Here is a 20591-nt window from a genome sequence, read left to right as displayed (position 1 = left end):
TTTGAAATCGGAAGTTTTAAAGAATAGATTAAAAATGGAATTTTAAAATAAATGATTGAAATATTAGTGATTAAATAAATTAAAGTGAGTATGGGAATTTTCGGAATTTAATTCGGTAATCGGGAATTTTAAAGAATAGATTAAAAATGGAGTTTTAAAATAAATGAATAAAATATTTATGATTAAATAAATTAAAGCGAGTATGGGAATTTTCGGGATTAGAAATTAAATTTTTTAAAAAATGGAATTTTTGAAGATACGTTTAAAGATCAAATTTTAGAAATAAACAAATAATAATGAAATAATGGTAATAGTGATCAAATAAATTAGTGTGAAAATCGAAATTTGAAAGAATATCAAGAAATTAGGGCTTTAAGAATTAAATTGCGTAAATTGGGAACATAGGAATCACTTGAAATAATAGGCATCCATTACGTGTATAGTGTTCCTAATGGTAGCCATTACCATATGGTTGCTAAAGAGTATAACCACCTGAGCCCATCATGAGGTTATAACCTCCAAGAGGCAAAGTTGGTTGTTGCATCCAGGCTACTTGCCACATTTCAATATTCAAACCCATGCTCAGGCCCAGTTTCATGCCCATACCTGTAGGTTGATCCATGCCCACATATCCTCCCACTCCTATGATAATAATAAACCTCACTTCCTGAACACCACCACTCGTGAAATTCACCCTCCTACACCTCCCCTTTGGCATACACTTGCACCCGAGAACCCAGGTTTGCCTTCCTCTCTGATTTGGGCTTTGATCCAATAAACTACAACACGAGTTGAGAGGGTTTCAAAGAAGCCGACGAACGAAGTTTAATCTGGAGCAAGCGCGCAGGAAAACACGCGGACTGAGGACAGCCTAGGCAACGCGAGATGGAGGGAAATCACCACGACTTCCATACACTTCAGTGGGTGATGAGAGGGTGAGAAAGATTGGTTGCATGGGTATGAAAGTGGAGGTGAAAACGAGGGTTATGTGGTGGCACAAGCATGGGCTGTGATGGAGCACAAAACAGGGGTTGTGGTCTTTTTAGGAAAACAAATGGGTGCATGTCACGGTGTAGAGAGAGAAAAGATGGCGGTGAGTATGGCATGAACATGGGAGTGGAAAATGCATGATAGGAAGAGCAAGGGAATGTCATGAGGGGAGCATGTGGGCTGCACGGATGTGAGAGAATGTGGGATAGGTGAATGGGTGGGAAGATGAGCAACTGGAGAAAGGATGATGGTGGAAAACAGAGTAAAATGGGTAGTGGAAGTCTAAAATCAAAATAGAACTCTGAAAACAGGTTGAAGACCAAGCCATGCTAAGCATAAAATGAAAGTAAATGAGTTCAAACCCCACAGGAACATGACAAAGTCCACAAGGCTCACATTCAGACATCAGAATAAATATATATCTATACACAAGTAATCCCAGAAATCATAACCGAAACTATATGAAAGCAAAGAGATCCATTTAACAGAAAACCATACCTGCACTCTTTCTTCCTCAGGCAAACTTCTCTCCCTCCGAAGACCTGTTCCCTTCTCCGAAGCCACCCCCCCTTCCTTTTTCTTCCTTCCTGTTTCTCTCTTCTTTGACAAGCCATCACCAGCTCTGCTGTTCACCCATCAGCAGCATGGCCTCCTCCATCAGCAGCATGGCCTCCTTACTCTTTTGCTGCCCGTCCAATCCGGCTTCTTCATGGCAGAAAAGGGGTCTCCCTCCTCACTTAAAAAAAAATCATCTGAGTGGCCCCCCCAAACCAACTGGCAAAACCCTTAGTCTTTTAAGGGGTCTACAGGAAGATTTCATGGTCTACTTTTCAACTTTAACTTTTTATGACTGCAAGTCAACTTATTGGCATGATATATAAATTTATTAAAAACTTATGTTGTCCTCAATATGACTTGGGTGTATTATAAACAATACCAAGTGATTAAACCAAGTCCGTTGGGGTCAGTTTCTCTCCTCAATCTGACCTGAGAACAAATCTCTTATTAAAACTTTTCCCTCTTGTGGTGGTCCACCAAAGATTTCATGTTCAAAACCATGTCCGTTGTCATCAGTTTATCTCTTCAATTAGACCTAAATCCGTTGTCTCCAATGAGAAATTTTAAAACTCAAACTGACCTAAAGGCATGCATGTCTCCTCGATGAGATGGCTTCAGTTTACAAACTGATCACCCAAAGGCAACTTAATTTTTTCTATAATTTTCCCTTCCCTTCCCATACCACTATGAAGCTCAGTCAAGCATTGGATAACAATCACATTGTTTCTTCAAGGTCTCAATCTTCTCTTCATAGCTTGCTTTTAAGCAATCATTGTAATATTTATTTATTTATTTGTTTTCTTGTAGTATATTTCATGGAAGCTTTATTGGGTTAATTTCTTCCATCTTTGCAGGGAAATCCATGATGGCAAGACCACAGGAGCAGAGACGGCTATGGACCTCAGAAGAAGACAATAAGCTCACAGAATTTAAGCTCAAATACCCCGATCGATCTTGGCCATATACTGCACAGCTGGCAGGGCTGGACAGGACTGATAAGAGTTGTTGGGAGAGGTGGAATAACCATCTGAAGTCTGGTGTCAACAAAGAGAACTTCTCCAAAGAGGAAGATGACATCATCATCTGCATTCAGCGAATGCCGGAGCATAGGAATAAGTAATGAGAATCATCCTCATATTTTTCGATTATGATATGATATGATATGATAGTGTGGTGATCAGTTTGAGTTTTGAGGTAGGAGTTCCTGTGTTGTGTTGCAGGTGGGCATTTATGGCAAAAAATTATCTTCAAGGGCGAACCACTAATGCTATCAAGAACCGTTGGAACAACCATTTGAAGAAGATGCTTATAGGTGACCTTGAGCGATACCTTCTCACGGATGATGAGACTAGTGATCAGTCTGCCCGGGAAGATGACGTTACGCCTGTGATCGCCATGTTTGCTTCTTTGATTTAGTGAACGTACCAGTTGAAGAATTCGCCAAATTATGGATAATGAGTCTAGTCCAAAGTATATATATTACGTGTCTTTGAGTGTCATATATATATATATATATATATATATATATATATATATATGTATGTATGTATGTTTTCAGCTAAATTAAGCATCATCTTCTCCATGGTGATGAATCCATGCACCTTATAATAAAGTTGTGTCTTGTATTATGCTGAGGGTTTCGTCGGTTGATTTCTGAGTATTGAGCACTGTTCTCATATGATAATAATAAATCCTCTCATCCTCTATTGCATCAACTCCATACTCCAATCTTCTTACTCTAACAATTTACTCCCATTAAAAAAATCTCTCTAAGTTTGATCACAAATTAAGAATAGACTAAACCAATCACCCTAAAATTCAAAAGTACCTTTATCATAAAAGTCATTAATGCCATAATGATAATGAGAGTGGATATCTTTTGAAAGAATAGACAACCCTAAAATTCAAAAGTACCTTTATTATAAAAGTCATTAATGCCATAATGATAATGAGAGTGGATATCTTTTGAAAGAATAGACAACCCTAAATTTCAAAAGAACGTCTGTTTTTTGGCAATTGTATCCCAACAGTCTTATCCTTTTTTACTTTATATCTTTTTATTATTATTATCGTGAGGATGGTTAAAGATGATGCTAGAAGTCTTTCTATGGTTTAAAAAGGAAAAATGTGAGTGTTAAGTTGGCATTTTGCCATTTTAGAAAATACTTAATTTTAAAATCATTAATGGGAAGAAATAAAGAGTTCACAAAAAATAAAGACATTTTTATCTTCCCCCAATGCTTTGTAATAAATTCTAGGGCAGACTATTTCAGCTGCCTTAGACGACAATAATATAATTCCACAGGGGGAGATTGTTTTGATTGACATTTGACCTCAATTTTATCTTCTTCCTAATCTTAAGAGCAATTCTAAGTGATTAAACTATGTCCGTTGGTGTCAGTTTATTTCCTCAATCTGACATGAGAACAAATCCTTTATTAAAAACTCCCTCTTCTGGTGGTCCACCAAAGATTTTATTTCAAACGTCTATAGCTGCATGTTCAAAGCCATGTCGGTTGGCGGCAGTTTATCTCCTCAATCTGACCTAAATCCATGCTCTTAGAACAAAGAACTCTTGGCGGATCCCATTGTCTCCAGTGAGAAAAGTTCAAACTCAAACTGAAATAAAGGCATATCTCCTCAGTGAGACGCTGCTCGATCAGTTTATCTCCTCAAACTGATCATCTCAAGGCCACTCTCTTCTATAAAGAGTGAGTTTATGGTCTTCTTCTTTTGTTGACCTCTCCTCTACTGTGGTGCCACATCATCAATTTCCCCGGAAAGATGGAAGAAAACCTCATAACATTTGAACAATGTAATTGGGTTTCAACCTCAAACAAAGATTGAAGTTTCCCACCTTGATGAAGATATAATTCATTGGTTGATTCACCAAAAACTAATAATTTTTTCAAAATTTTTTTTTCTATGTATAAAGAATAAAGAATTGGAAAATACATAAATTTTAAAATAATTTTTATTGTATTTGACTTTTTATCATATATTTCATGATAAACTAAACAAAAGATTTTGGATTTCTTATTATTATTTGTTTCTTTCCTTTAGCACTTGTGATATAAATAGAATATAAGGCTTCTTTTAAATCTTGTAAAGTTTAAGGGAAAATTAAAAAATAAAAATAAAAATAGAGAGAAAATTGGAAGGAAAGAAAAGTATAACCATGAAAAGAAATAAATTTAAACTCAAAGTATTTTTCTTACATTTAAAATTTATTTTTCATCTTTTTCCTCCTATATAAAAATGAAGGGTATGTTTGGTTTTCAGAAAGTATTAAGAAGGAAAAAAAAATACTAAGGAAAATTATTTTATTCTATTTGGTTTTATTATGAAAAAAAATCAAATATAATTAAAATTAGTTAAAAATTTATATAAATTTAAACTTAAAGTATTTTTCTTACATTTAAAATTTATTTTTCATCTTTTTTCTCCTACACAAAAAAATGAAGGTTATGTTTGATTTCTATAAAGTACTAAGAAGGAAAAAAAATACTAAGAAAAATGATTTTCTTCTATTTGATTTCATTATGAAAAATATAAAAAAAAAATCAAATATAATTAAAATTAGTTAGAAATTTATTTATTTTAAAATCATTTAATCTTTATATAATAATTTATTAACTTAAAATTTATTTTTTATTTTTTTTCATTTTTTCTTGGTCCTCCAAAAGACTTTATTTCTAAAGTTTTGTAGCTGCATGTCAGTTGACGTCAGTTTATCTCCTCAATCTGACCCAAGTCCATGCTCTTAAAACAAAGAAAGTTGCCTCTACAACTCGCAGCGGACCCATTGTCTCCAGTGATAAAATTTCAAACTCAAACTGACATAAAGGCATGTGTCCTCAATGAGATGGCTTCCGTTTATCTCCTCAAACGGATCATCAACTGGAGGCAACTCTCTTGTATAAATTTGCCTTTATGTCAGTTTGAGTTCGAAATTCAATCATTGGAGACAATGGGGTCCGCCACGGGTTGTAGAGGCAACTTTGTATGTTTTAAGAGCATGGACTTGGGTCAGATAGAGGAGATAAACTGACGTCAACATACAGCTACAGAACTCTCTTGTAATGTTTTTTTATTATATATTGAAATGATTATATCTTATTCATGAACGAAGACATGGTTGTTGAACCATGTTAAAATCTCATATTCTATTTGTATTGATTTTTTTATCTTTATGTTGTTAATTAAAGATCATCAAAGCTTCCACTAATGTAACAGAATATAAACATGAAAAGAAAAGGAAAGATAAAAAAAAAAAAAAAAAGGAAACTAGCAATGAAATTACGTGGGGATTATATAATCATGCGCCACCTTTTTTTTTTTTCCTTTGAAGCTTAAATTTTGACTTTTAATGTATATATATTTTGAAAGAAATAATCCTAGCAACGTGCACTCAAAATTACTATCTAAAGCTCCTCTCCTCCTCAAATGTTTTCCTTTTCTCATTTACACATAACTCTTTGATAATCAACCATTGACATGTGATAATCAACCATGTCATGTGATTTTTATTTTTTTATTTTTTGATTCCTTTAGTAATACCTCCACCTTTTTGTTTTTTGTTTTTTTTTTTAATGTGTTGATTTTATAAAATCTTTTTAATTTCAATTTTTTTTTCACTATTTCATCTTTCAATATTTATAAATTTTAATTATTTATGAATATTTTTAAGACAAAATAATAATGCATAACGAATAATTAATGAGAACAAATTTAATATAAAAATAAATACATAATGAACAAATTTAAAAGTTAACAACATAAGATTTTCCATATTTGTCTAAATAAAATATTTATTTATTTTATAAATTTTATTACATTGTTATATTATTTATATTTTTAAAAATTTTAAATTTTTATATACAAATCAGAGTCAATGACAATAGTTTTAGTTTTTTGCTCATGGATCTAAATTGATCATAGTTTCAACTTTCTTTTTGGTTAAATTATTTAATATTTCTAATTATATAAGATAAAAACTTGATTGTTGTTCTAACATTTTACTTTATTAAAATTTTTAAGTTTTAATTTATAAAAAATAAAATATGTTTTCATAAAAAGTTGTATTTAATCATTTATACTAATTTCTCTTAATTTTATTAAAAATTAAAATTTTTACATGCTGAAATTGTGCACATTTCAAGTTTGAGCAATTTGAATAGCACTTTTGTAGTTACAATACATAGGAATAAGACAAGAAAGAGAAACACCCATATCAACAAGTAACCAACATCACCAAACTATCTTACTGGTGGTAAATGCCATAATATGATACTCAGCTTCTGTGGAAGATTGAGAAATGATAGTTTGTTTTTGTTCTTCCAAGAAATAAGAGAATCCTTAAAAAAAAAAAATGTATAAAATCTAGTGGTAGACTTGTGATCTTTGAGATCATTGGTTCAATCAACATTAGAATATGCATGCAACTCTTAAAAAAGAAGTAGATAGGAATAAAAGACTATGAAATATAGTGCCTCAGAGATACCACAGAACACAAAGACAACAACTCAATGAACTGTAGTAGGAGAAACAACAAACTGACTAACATTATGAATAACATAAGTAATGTTCGAACGTGTAATGATGAGATATACCAAGTTGCCAACAATAGTATGATATAAAGTAGGTTCTAGCAAGGGGTTGCCATCAGAAGAAGAATACTGAACATTAACTTTAAGAGTAGTGTCAATAAGGTGAACATGATTGAGAATATCAATTATGTACTTTGATTGTGAAAGAAGATAACCTTTTGGAGAAGAAACTACCTCAATACCCAAAAAGTATTGTATAGAGCCCAAATCCTTCATTTTAAAATAGGAAGTCAAATATGATTTCAACACTATAATCTTATCAACATCATCACCTATAATAATTATGTCATCAACATATAGAGAAAGAAGAATACAACCAATAGAGGTGTAGTGCTTTAAAAAGAATGTAGGATCATGATGACTAGGTGAAAGCCAAGAAAAATAAGCACATCAAAGAACTTTGCAAACCAAGCACAAGGTGTTTGTTTGAGACTGTATAAAACTTTCTTAAGCTTGCAAACTTCTCTAAGATTATGAGAAACACCAAGAGGAAGGACCATATAGACTTCTTCTTGAAGAACACCATTCAAAAAGACATTTTCTATTGACGTGAGTTGTTGAAGGAGCAATTATAGAAATAAAAATATTCTAGTTACCAAGTTAGTTTTATTTGATTGTAAATCATCCAAGATTGTAGCCTAGATTAGTGTGATTAGTTTCTTCCAAATTAACTTCATGTACAGGTTATATATAGCCCTCATCTGCTGTATCTTTTGATATATAGAAGAATACCATTTTTTCTTCTCCTCAACATGGTATCAGAGCAGAGATTCTAGGGCCACAGAATTTCTGAAAAAAAAAAAAAACAGAAAGAGAAAATGGAAACACCTCCTACTGGGGTGGAAAAACACGAAGGGGGGAGTTCAATTCTCGCAAATCTTACGACAAGAATGACACTAGTACTGAACCACAACCAAACTCAGAACCAGATCACAAGTCATGAACCTTCTACATAGATTGGAATCAAGTTAGATGGTACCAATTATGCACTATGGTCCCAAATTGTCGAGATGTATATCTCAGGTAAAGACAATTTGGGATACATAAATGGAGATTTTCCACAGCCTTTGCAAACAGATCCTGCATTCAGAAAATGGAGAACCGAAAACGCAGTGGTGAAGGGATGGCTAATCAATTCTATGGATCCAAAGTTAGTCAGTAACTTTATCAGATTCTCAACGGCTAAGGCTGTTTGGGATAATATTGCTATTACGTACTTTGATGGCACTGATACATCACAAGTATATGATCTCAAAAGAAGAGTAACCAGACTCAAACAAGAAGGAGGATCTATCGAGACATACTACAACAATCTGCAAGGCTTGTGGAGAGAAATCGACTTTTGTCGACCAAATCCTATGGAATGTGATATTGATATACAAAAGTATAACTCTATTTTGCAGGAGGATAGAGTCTACACTTTCTTAGACGGACTTGATGATCAGCTTGACAAGATCCGAGCAGATGTGCTGCAGATACAACCATTCCCAACAGTGGAACAAGCTTATGCACAAGTTCGAAGAGAGGATTTGAGGCAATCCGTAATGATGATGAATGAAGATACCATATCTGGTGGTGCTATGCTTTCAAGAGGAGGACATAAACCTCAACACCAATTATCTTTTCAAATGCCATTGAATGGAAAGCCTAACACAACCACAAAACCAAAAGGGGAAGGAGGAGGCTGCACACATTGTGGGAATGCAAAACACACCAAAGAAACATGCTTCAAACTACATGGTTATCCAGATTAGTGGCATGAACTCAAGGCAAAGAAAAAGTGTGAAGCAAGTGGAGGCGACAATCTTGGTCGTGCAGCTCTTATGAGCGTAGAGCCTCAACTATCTCTCGTACCACAACAAGAATCTTCTATCTCCACTAGTGAACAAATTGTTCAGAATGACTCGGGTAACCAAGGTTATGTTTTTTCTTGCTCGAAAATGGGAAACCATGATGGCTGGATCATTGACTCTGGGGCAACAGACCACATGACCTTTGACCCTTGTGACTTCTCTAAAGCCACCCAACCAAAACGAGTATGCATTGCCAATGCTAATGGAGTAACATATCCAGTAACAGGGGCTGGAACATTGGCTCTTTCTTCTTCTTTTTCATTACCAAATACCTTACTAGTTCCATCACTTTCCAATAAATTTTTATCTATTGGACAAGTGACTAAGGAATTGAATTGTTGTGCTCTAATGTACCCTAACTTCTGTTTGTTTCAGGATATTCTCACCAAGGAGATTATTGGTCGTGGTACTAAAAGGGAAGGGTTGTATTACATGGATGATTTCAGTTATGGTCGAGCAAATAATATGCATTCTGCTGGAGTTAAGGAAAGACAGATTTGGTTATGGCATAATCGGTTGGGCATCCCTCATTTCGGTATTTGAGATGTTTATTTCCAGATTTATTTACGAAGTTTAATGAGTCAGATTTTAAGTGTGAAGCTTGTATTCAGGCTAAGAGTCATCGGGTACCTTATTCAATCAGTTTGAATAAATGTGACACTCCTTTTTTGATTGTTCATTATGACGTTTGGGGCCCTGCTCCTATTACTATTTCTTCTGGTGTTCGTTGGTTTGTAACCTTTGTCGATGATTGTACACGAATGACTTGGCTTTATGTGATGAAAAATAAACATGAAGTGTTTGAAATATTTCGATCATTTCATAATATGATTCGAACACAATTTTCTGCTAAACTTCAAATTCTTCGATCTGATAATGGTGGGGAATATGATAATGCACAATTTCACAGATACTTTCAGGAACATGTTTGCATCATGAGACATCTTGTTCTCAAACACCGCAACAGAACGGTGTTGCAGAGCGCAAGACTAGACACATCTTGGAAATCACTCGAGCTCTCTTGACTGCTGCTTATGTCCCTAAGCGATTTTGGCCAGATGCAGTAATGACTGCTGTATACTTAATGAACCGATTGCCATCACGAGTTTTGCACTACAAAACCCCTCTTCAAGTTCTCGCACAACATGTGACATTACCATCAGTTCTAATGCTTCCTCCAAGAAAGTTTGGTTGTGTTACATATGTTCATCTACACAAGAATCAACGAACAAAGCTTGATCCATGTGCTGTCCGTTGTGTTTTTCTTGGCTATGCAGCTCACAAGAAAGGATACCGATGTTATGATCCAGCTACAAGGCAGCTCTATACCACCATGGATGTCACCTTCATTGAATCGGAGAATTTATTCACTTCTCAATCTTCCCGCTCCTCTCAGATGATGAGTGAAGAGCAGAATTGGGAAAATTGGCCAAGCTTCGAAGAAACTTCAAATGATCTAAGGAAGGTTCAGCCAAGAGAACCAATGGCAATACTGATAGATCAAAGAGGAGAAGTTGAAAATGTTGAGCATGTCGAAGCAGAGATCGAACAACAACCAACAAAAGTAGGTCAAAATGGAGAAGTTACGGAAATTGAAAGTGAACAATCTTTCCATGACTTGACAGTACCACAATTAGACCAATCTCATGAGAATATTCCTGAGGTACAAGTTCTAAACTCTCCTCACAATATTTTTGTTGGCTATAAACTACCTTTCAGGCATAACCGCAGGCAACCACCAAACCGTTATTCACCCGATCATGGAACGAGCAAGTCAAAGTACCCAATTGCCAACCATATCTCAACTCAAAAATTGTTTGAACCTCTTAAGGCATTGGTTCATAAATTATCTGCAGATGGTGTTCCTGATACAGTGAGTGAAGCCATGAATAATCCCAAATGGATCCAAGCGATAGAGGAAGAGATGAAAGCATTACAGAAAAATGATACTTGGGCGCTTGTGCCATTGCTTGAGGGGAAGAAAACTGTGGGATGTCGATGGGTGTTCTCTATCAAACACAAAGCAGATGGATCAGTTGAAAGATATAAAGCAAGGCTCGTTCGAAGGGATATACTCAACATATGGGGTAGATTATCAAGAAACTTTCTCACCTGTAGCAAAATTAAATACTGTGAGAGTACTAATCTCTCTTGTTGCAAACTTGGACTGGCCGTTGCACCAATTTGACGTCAAAAATGCCTTTCTCCATGGGGATCTTGAAGAGGAGGTGTACATGGACATTCCACCAGGTTTTGTTTCTTCGACACAGGGGAAGGAAGTTTGCAAGTTACAAAAGGCGTTATACGGATTGAAACAGTCAACTAGAGCATGGTTGGACGATTTAGCCTTGCCATGAGAAAGCACGGTTTCAAGCAAAGTAATTCAGATCATACTCTCTTCTTGAAGCACCAACGGGGGAAGGTAACAGCTCTAATAATCTATGTTGATGATATGATAATTACAGGAAATGACGAGGAAGAAATCTCTAAATTACAAGAGCATTTAGCAACTGAATTTGAGATGAAAAATCTTGGAGGGTTGAAGTATTTTTTGGGATTGAAGTAGCTCGATCAAAACGAGGCATATTTCTATCCCAAAGGAAGTACGTGTTTGACTTGTTGTCTGAAACAGGAATGCTTGATTGTAGACTACTGATACACCAGTTGTTCAAAACCATGGCTTGGAGAATTTCCTAACTAGACCCCTACCAATAAAGAAAGGTATCAACGCCTTGTGGGAAAGCTGATATACTTATCTCACACACGGCCTGATATTGCTTATGCGGTGAGCTTGGTGAGTCAATTCATGCATTGTCCTAGCAAGATCATATGAGTGAGTGGTTCGTATTTTACGGTACTTGAAGTCTTCTCCAGGAAGAGGACTGATGTTCACGAAAAACCAACATCTGCACATTGACGGCTATACGGACGCAGACTGGGCAGGAACATTACTGACAGAAAATCTACATCGGGTTACTTCACATTTGTGGGAGGCAATCTGGTCACTTGGAGGAGTAAAAAACAGAAGGTAGTTGCTTTATCTAGTGCAGAGGCTGAGTTTAGAGGCATGGCTAAAGGATTGTGTGAGCTACTTTGGTTAAAAAGATTATTAGAGGAAATTGAGTGTTCATCTCAGGATACAATGAACCTGTTTTGTGATAATAAGGCAGCCATAGCAATCGCGCACAACCCAGTTCAACATGACCGCACCAAACATGTTGAAGTGGATCGGCATTTTATCAAGAAGAAGCTGAAGACAAGGTCATTCAATTTCCTTTTGTGAAGTCAGAAGATCAACTAGCAGATATTCTTACAAAGGCTGTCTCTAGCAAAATATTTCACAACTCACTTGACAAATTGGGCATTGATGATATCTATGCACCAATTTGAGGGGAGTATTGACGTGAGTTGTTGAAGGAGCAATTATAGAAATAAAAATATTCTAGTTACCAAGTTAGTTTTATTTGATTGTAAATCATCCAAGATTGTAGCCTAGATTAGTGTGATTAGTTTTTCCAAATTAACTTCATGTACAGGTTATATATAGCCCTCATCTGCTGTATCTTTTAATATATAGAAGAATACCATTTTTTCTTCTCCTCAACAAAAACTTCCCCCTAACCCTCCTTTCCTCCTTCCAACTACCACAAATTTTTTTCTTTCCTTTTATTTATATATTTTATTTTACATCAATAAAGTGTTGTCTTTTATTTTTTAAATATATATTATATATATATATATATATTAACATGTCACAATCATGTCATATGATTTTTCTTTTTCAATTTTTTCTTTCTTTACAATATCTCCACTTTTTACGTGTTGTTTCATAAAATATTTTTTAATTTCAATTTTTTTCATTATTTCATCTTTTTATATTTATTTATTTTAATTATTTATGAATCCACTCTAATGATATGATGATTATTTTTTACTTCAAACTGTAGAGTTCAAATTCAAATGACTCAAACAATTATCTTGTATCAAGAAGTTATGCATTATCAAATTTTTATTCAAAATAAGTAAAAACATATTACAATCCTCAAAACTCAACTTTAAAAATAAAAAATTTAAGAAGTAATTACATATGTTCCTCAAGTAATTACTTTGAAGAAGTAATATGACAATATTTTCTTTGAAAAAAAGTGATATGAAAGACAATAAATTTTACCCTCCTTTTGGTGGGCATAGAAAGAAAGTATGAAAGTAAATTTTTTCGGTTCCCTCATGAAAAGAATGGATGGAAAGGAAAAAAAAAAAAAAAGGAAAATTGAAAATTTTTATTTGATTTATCATAAAAAAAAATACAAATATATATATATATACAAATATATATATAATAAAAATTATTTTGAAATTCATACATTTTCAAATTCTTCATTCTTTGTATAGAAGGAAAAAGATGAAAAAAAAAATTTTAAAGTATGTAAGAAAAATACTTTTGAGTTTAAATTATTTCCTTTCCTCATAATACATTTCTTTCCTTCCATTTTTCTTCTATTTTGCTTTTTAATTTCCCTTAAACTTTACAAGATTTAAAAGTAGTCTTATAATTCTATTTATATTACATTACTAAAGAAAAGAACAAATAATAATAATAAGGGATCCAAAATCTTTTGTTTAGTTTATCATTAGAAATATGTTAAAAAAAATCAAATATAATAAAAATTATTTAAAATTTATATATTTTCAAATTCTTCATTCTTTATGGTTATGTTTGGTTCCCGAAAATTTTGAGAGAAAATGCAAGAAAATAAAATATAAAGAAAAAGTAGAAAAAATGAAGGAAAAAAAAATATTAAAAGTTAAATTATTTGTATTTACTACAAATTCATTTATTTATTTAATTCAATGATATAAAGATTAAACAATTTAAAAATATATAAACTTTAAATTAATTTTAATTATATTTTATTTTCTTTGAATTTTTGATAGAACAACCAAACATGAAAAAATTATTTCCTTTATATTTTTTTTCTTACTTAGTATTTTCTGGGAACCGAACATAACCTATACATAATAATAATAATAATAATAATAATAATAATAATAAACAAATTTGAAAAAACTTTAAATTCTTCTTTTTCTTTTATATGTATAAAATAACATTTTTAAAAAAATAAAAAAATCATTTAAATTTAATCCTCATTTCTCCTCTCTTTACCTTTTCCTTGTTATTTATTTCCACAATTCTCCATGATCCAAACTCAACTTAAACTTTGCCTCAAATTTGTAGTCTCTTTAAGCAATACTGACAATGGGCTTGGGCTTGGGCTCCCCAAGTTGAATCATGTTTTGTTGTTTTTGTTTTTCTTAGTCAAAATAAACCAGTTTTTATATGATCAATCACCCTTGTCTTAATAATTTATGGGATTAAAAAAAACGCCAAAAAGTCACACACCAACTATATAATCAAGCCAAAATGGGCCATTATGTAGAAACACTGTGCTGGTTTGGTCCCAAATTCCTAGGCTGAACCCAACCCAAAATATAAGTGGGCTACAATGTTGGGCTTGATCTGGCTTAGGTTCATGGCTGGTAAACTAAACCAGTCCATGTCGGTTGGGCTTGGAATTGTCACTGCTGCTTTGCAATATTCGAAGATGAGAAATGTTTAATGGTTAAATCAATGGAATATGGAATGTGAAAAAAAAAAAAGATTCATTTCATTTACGATCCATTTCCATATTTGGTTACTCTGTTAGAAGTACATAAGAAAAGAAAAGTTATTTGAATGCCAAAAAAAAGTTTTAAGATAAAGATGAATTCGTAAAATATTTCACTTTAGTTTTTCTTTACTTTTTAATACTTAATAGAAGTAAAATATTAAAATAAATAAATAACTTAATGTTTATCGTTATTAAACACTATTTGATTTTAAGTTCTATTTAAAATTAAGTTAAAAAAACAAATGTCACTTAGGTGTTTGATAAAATTTAATACTTATTACTTAATAATTTAAGTGTACTTTAATTTAAATTATTCTTAAATTGTTAATTTAAACATTATTACTCAAATTTTTACTTCAATATTAAAGTTGTTGATAAAATTTATTTTAAATCATTATATTGATATATTTATTCTCATTAATTGTAATTAATATTTATATTAAAAATATTAACTAATATTTATTTTCATGAAAAATGGTTAAGGATTAGGAGTCATGGTTATTAAATATATTCTCATTAGTTGGGGTAAATAAGACAAAAGATAAAAAATAAAATAAAAAGATGAAGAGTAAAAGTTAACTATTTTGACTTAATACCTAAAGTCATTTTTAACTTTAGTTGTAATATTAAGTTTTTTTAACCAAATATATTTAATTTACTTACTAATTATATTAAATTATTAAGTCATTTTAAGTTATTAAGTCAATTTAGCAAAGACCCTCTTAATTTGGAAACAAGTGACTTTTTAGAATAATTTAAGTATTTTTAATTATTTTTTTTATAGTTTTCTAGGAAATACAATTAGAAATATAAAGAGTATGCAACAATACTTTTTGCATTGCATATAAGAATATCAGTACCTCCTTGGAGAGTAGGTTGAAAAAATGTTTCTGATGTTTGACTTCTTCAAAGGAGTTATAGTCTTCAAATAACTAAAAACCATTTTTAAAAAATTATATGCAATAATTGATTTTGAAAAACTATTCAAGGAAATATTCCCAAACAACACCATAATTCTATTCTCATCATTCAGACCATTCTTTATCTTGAATGTCTCTCCACCACTCATCCACCCCTTGAAAGCTACATCCTTGTCCTTTTGTTGGTCCACCTTCCACAAAGATAAAGAGATTATATGAAGAAAAGAAAGTCAGTTGATAAGTTATTGGTTTGGCTTCATAATTGGAAAAAAAAAAAAACCCAATGTGAGATAATGAGATAAGAAAAGAAAAATGATTTAGGTTTATTTGAAATATAATAATATATTTAGTTCTAGGAATATAGAAAGAAAAAAAATATCAAGAAAAATAATTTTTTTATATTTAATTTCATTATAAAAATACAAAAAAAATTAAATATAATTAAAATTTTATATATTTTAAAATTGGCTTGGCTTCATAATTGAAAAAAAAAAAAAAAAAAAGCCAAAGTGAGATAATGAGATAAGAAAAGAAAAATGATTTATAGTTATTTGAAATATAATAATATATTTAGTCTCAAGAATATGGAAAGAAAAAAATATTAGAAAAATATTTTTTTATATTTAAATTTATTATAAAAATACAAAAATTTTAAATATAATTAAAATTAATTTAAAATTTATATATTTTAAAATATTTAATCTTTATATAACAGAAAAAATAACTAAATTTAATTAGAAGAAATATATAAAAATAATTTATTCACTTAAAATATATTTTTATTTTTCGTCACATTTCCTTCTTTTTTTTCCCTCATTTTTCCCATAACCAAATATAGCTTAAAAGTATGGATTTTGAAAAAATAGAGAATTAAACTTATATTATAATTATTCTGTTTTTAATAATAATTTTTTAAAATATAGTTTTAAGACATAAATTCAATTATGCAATTGAGAGCTATAATTATTTCTATTCTCCTACATCTTCTATTGCTAGGAAAACTACCACTTGCAAGCCCCTAGTAATTTTATTAATAAATTAAGAAACCTAAAACAACTTAATTAATTATTATATAGAAAAATATATATATTAAAAAAAAAAAATCATGCATGTATTCTTGGCTTTGCAAAAGCATATTCCATTAACTTCACATCATTCAAGTCCTTTTTTTTTTTTTTTTTTTTTTTTTTAATTCCAAATTTTCCAATATTGACAAGGCCCATTAACTTTGGAATATTGGCAGGCCAGTCTTTCCTCAGATCCTTGGGAAAGAAACCTTGTCCTCATTCACAATGCCCTTGTTATTATCTATCTAACAGTCAATGCAGAGAGGCTAGGGTTCTTCACTTAATAATCAACACAACCACCAAACCCTAAAACACCATCTTCATAGGTCTGTAACCACAGAGAAGTGAGCTGAAGAAGAAGATGTTTGGCCAAGTTTCATATGACGTGGAGGTCGACGTGCCGGCCGGCGATGCCTGGGAGCTCTATAGCACCCTTCAACTGGCCAAGGTTGTCCAAGAAGGCCTCTCTCCTATGCTTGAGAAAGTTGAGCTGGTTGAAGGTGATGGAGGAGTTGGCACTGTTCTTGAACTCACGCTTGCCCCACCCCCTGGTACTATTTTTATTTTTTATTTTTATTTTTATATATATTTTTTTTAGCCTAATTTTTCTTCTAGAGTTGATACTTTCTATTCAAGTGATAGATTGTTTTATTTGATGAATAAGGGGCGCAAGGACCTATGATTTACAAGGAGAAATTCACAAAGATTGACAACGAGAAGCGCATCAAAGAGACTGAGGTAGTTGAAGGAGGATTTCTGGACTTGGGATTTACTTTGTATCGAGTTTGCTTCGAGATTGTGGAAAAAGAGAAGGATTCATGTGTCATCAAATTAAAGATCGAGTACGACGTGAAGGAAGAAGAAGCTTCCAATGCTTCAATGGTCACTAGCAAACCACTGGAAGGCATTGCTTCGGTCACCACAACTTATCTTCTGAAAATGAAAAATGCAAATGCAAATGCAAATTAAATTTTCGAGTTTGTGAACCTTTAAGAGCTAGTAGTTATTGCTCATCAATAAACGAGATAAAGAACTAGTAGTTCTTCTTTAGCAAGAGATGTATAACTCTTTTATTTCTTTCTCTAATAGTGCAAATATTTCCATAATGTTTGGTTCACCAAAAATACTAAGAAAAAAAAAATATGAAGAAAAATAATTATATATATATATATATATATAATATATATATATATATATATATATATATATATATATATATAATTTTCTGTGAAAAAATTAAAGAAAATAAAATATAATTAAAACTGATTAAAAAATTACATATTTTTAAATTATTTTATTTTTATATCGATGAGTTAAAATAAGTAAAATGTGTTTCAAGTAACAAATAAAAGTAATTTATCGATTTTTTATTTATTTTTTAATTTTTATTTCCTTTTACTTTTCTTTTATTTTTCTTTCACTTACATTTTCCCTCAAATTTTTCAGAAACCAATCATAGTCTAAATCTATTTCTTATTTTTCATTTTTTTCTACTTTTTCTCTACATTTTTTTTATGTTGCATTTTCCTTCAAACTTTTCGAGATTCAAACATAGTTTAAAGGAAAATTGTGAAGTTTCTTATGTTACATAAAAAAAAATGGCGGTATCAATTTAATATGCATCAAATTTAGTATACACACGTGTGGTTACCTTAAACTTGTGTTTCACTTTTTAAAAGAAAACACTATAGAAAAATATTAGAAAGGAAGAAGTCCAAGAATTAAAAGCATACTTTATTAGTTTGTGATAGTATATTTTATCAATTAATCACATAATTTATCAGTCTCCTTGACTTTTTCTCCAAAATTTTATCATGTGTCCATCTTGTATGACTAGGGTATATATATAATCATATATAATATAATATCAATGTCTCTTTCTTCCCAATATTCTATACATTTGTGACAAACATTGCTTATATTAATATTTGTAGGCCAACTTGCATGGAGACCTTGCCCATGACCCTTTTTTAGGTATCATCAACCAAAATGAAATTTGGTTACGAAAATTTTGAGGGAATGTGATAGAAAGAAAATAAAGAGGAATTTTGTTATGTTTGGTTTCTAGAAAATTTAAGGGAAAATATGAGAGAAAGGAAATAGAGAGGAAAAGTATAAGGAAAAAAAAGGTAAAGGAAAATAAAAATAATTCTAACTTCAATAAATTATTTTTATATATTTTTTTAAACTTATTTTACTTATTTCCCTTTATTATGTAAAAATTAAATAATTTAAAAATATGTAAATTTTTGAAAAAATTTAATTATATTTTATTCTTTTTTATATTTTTTTATTGTGAAACCAAATACGAAAAAATCATTTTTCTTAACATTTTTTTCTTTTCTTAGTACTTTCGATAAACCAAACATAGCAAAAAAACGTAAGAAAAGAAAAAGTAGAGAAAAATAAAAAATTAATTCAAATTTAATAAATTATTTTTATATATTTTTTCAAATTTGTTTTACTTTCTCTATTATATAAATATTAAACAATTTTTGAAATGTATAAATATTTAATTAATTTTAATTATATTTAATTCTTTCACATTTTATAGTAAAACTAAACATGAAAAAACTATTTTTCTTAACAATTTTTTTTTTCTTTGTTACTTTCCAAGTTATCAATATACCCATCATGCATAGACGAGCAAGCCAAGCCACGGAAACTCTGACACTCTTCAATTGTCTAAATCCGAAGTGAAAGAAGAAAATGTCTAGATAGAATTTTTCATGTGATGTAGAGATACATGCATAGATGAACAAGCCACGGAAACTCTATAACACTCTTCAATTGTCTTAATCCATTGAAGAAGACATCTCAAATGTTATTAAAAAAAATTAAGATCATCAAAAGGGATTGAAGGGTTGGAACTATTCTTGAACTTTCTTAGTGAGAAAATTGAGGTCATTGAAAATGATTGAAGAGTTGGAATTATTCTTGAACTTATAAGTCCTCGGGACAAGATGGTTTTAGATTCTAATTTTTTTTCTACCTTTTTATTTGTAGTGTTATTAAATTAAATTTGAATTAAGTTCTAAATTATGGTTTAATTAAATATTTTTTTCGAGAAGAACACAATTTAATTTCAAAAAAAAATAAAATTTGATTTTTTAATGACGACTTAAAAATGGGTACCTTAACTAAGAACATGCGAGTATCATATAGTGGATCTAACAAGTAATTAAATTATCTTTTATGGTAAAAAATAATGGAAAAAACTACAATTTATGATTTAAAAAAAAACACTCTAAAAATTACATTAATAACCAAAAAAAAAAATTAATGAATTTTCTCCTACGTCCTCAACCTTTGACATGTTTTACGCTTTACCATCTCACATTCAAAACCCGATATTTTACCCTCTAAACTTATTAAATACTAACACTTTGCCCCAAATTATAAACTCTTCATAAAATTACAAAAGAGATTTATCTTTTTCATACTTTGGTTTTGACACTAGTATGAAATTGGGTAAAACCAACTTTAAATTAATAGTCTCAAAGTGAAATTTCCAAATTTTTTAAAATATAGTAATTATCAATTTTTATTTTTTATTTTAGAGAAATGTTCTTGATTTTTGCATGTAGTTGCAAACTGTGGCGGTTTCAAACTCATAATAAATATTTTTCTTCACATCTCAATCATTTTTATTTACATTTTAACATTGTTTCTTTATTTAACGAACTATTTATTGACTTTTTAATAAATTTCAAAGGTAAAGTTTTACATTATAATAAATTTGAAGACCAAAATGTTAATTTTTTAATATGCAGAGCAAAGTGTAAAACATGCTAAAGATTAAGAAGGTAAAATATATTTAACACTTAATTTTATAATTTAATGAGTCATTTAACTTGAGTCCCCTACCTCAACTAGGTCAAATTTTAATATTTTCAACAATTTTATTAACCTAATTAATTTAAGC

At 30.8% G+C, this 20591-nt stretch overlaps 2 protein-coding genes across 2 annotated transcripts; both read left to right on the top strand.

The window, feature by feature from the left end:
* The first annotated feature begins 1203 nt into the window (after window positions 1–1203).
* LOC117933922 (trichome differentiation protein GL1-like) lies at window positions 1204–2964 on the top strand. The gene is made up of 3 exons (XM_034855507.1): window positions 1204–1252; window positions 2403–2664; window positions 2769–2964. Exons 1-3 carry the CDS (start codon window positions 1204–1206, stop codon window positions 2962–2964), a joined length of 507 nt encoding a protein of 168 aa, XP_034711398.1.
* A 13993-nt stretch (window positions 2965–16957) lies between these two features.
* On the top strand, window positions 16958–17746 carry LOC117934137 (S-norcoclaurine synthase 2-like). The gene is made up of 2 exons (XM_034855773.1): window positions 16958–17217; window positions 17331–17746. Exons 1-2 carry the CDS (start codon window positions 17028–17030, stop codon window positions 17633–17635), a joined length of 495 nt encoding a protein of 164 aa, XP_034711664.1. The 5' UTR covers window positions 16958–17027; the 3' UTR covers window positions 17636–17746.
* The last annotated feature ends 2845 nt before the right edge of the window (window positions 17747–20591 follow it).

This window comes from Vitis riparia, chromosome 16 (genome assembly GCF_004353265.1).
Source record: "Vitis riparia cultivar Riparia Gloire de Montpellier isolate 1030 chromosome 16, EGFV_Vit.rip_1.0, whole genome shotgun sequence".
Taxonomy (NCBI): domain Eukaryota; kingdom Viridiplantae; phylum Streptophyta; class Magnoliopsida; order Vitales; family Vitaceae; genus Vitis; species Vitis riparia.
Note: the sequence above shows the minus strand (reverse complement) of the source record. Positions and strands in the feature narration are given on the sequence as shown.

Bases quoted from the DNA above. Each gene is read 5' to 3' on its own strand.
- LOC117933922 (XM_034855507.1), top strand. From the start codon at position 1,204: ATGGGTGGGAAGATGAGCAACTGGAGAAAGGATGATGGTGGAAAACAG. The intron at 1,253-2,402 runs GTAAAATGGGTA...CCATCTTTGCAG, and splicing joins GGATGATGGTGGAAAACAGA to GGAAATCCATGATGGCAAGA. The intron at 2,665-2,768 runs GTAATGAGAATC...GTTGTGTTGCAG, and splicing joins ATGCCGGAGCATAGGAATAA to GTGGGCATTTATGGCAAAAA.
- LOC117934137 (XM_034855773.1), top strand. From the start codon at position 17,028: ATGTTTGGCCAAGTTTCATATGACGTGGAGGTCGACGTGCCGGCCGGC. The intron at 17,218-17,330 runs GTACTATTTTTA...TTGATGAATAAG, and splicing joins CACGCTTGCCCCACCCCCTG to GGGCGCAAGGACCTATGATT.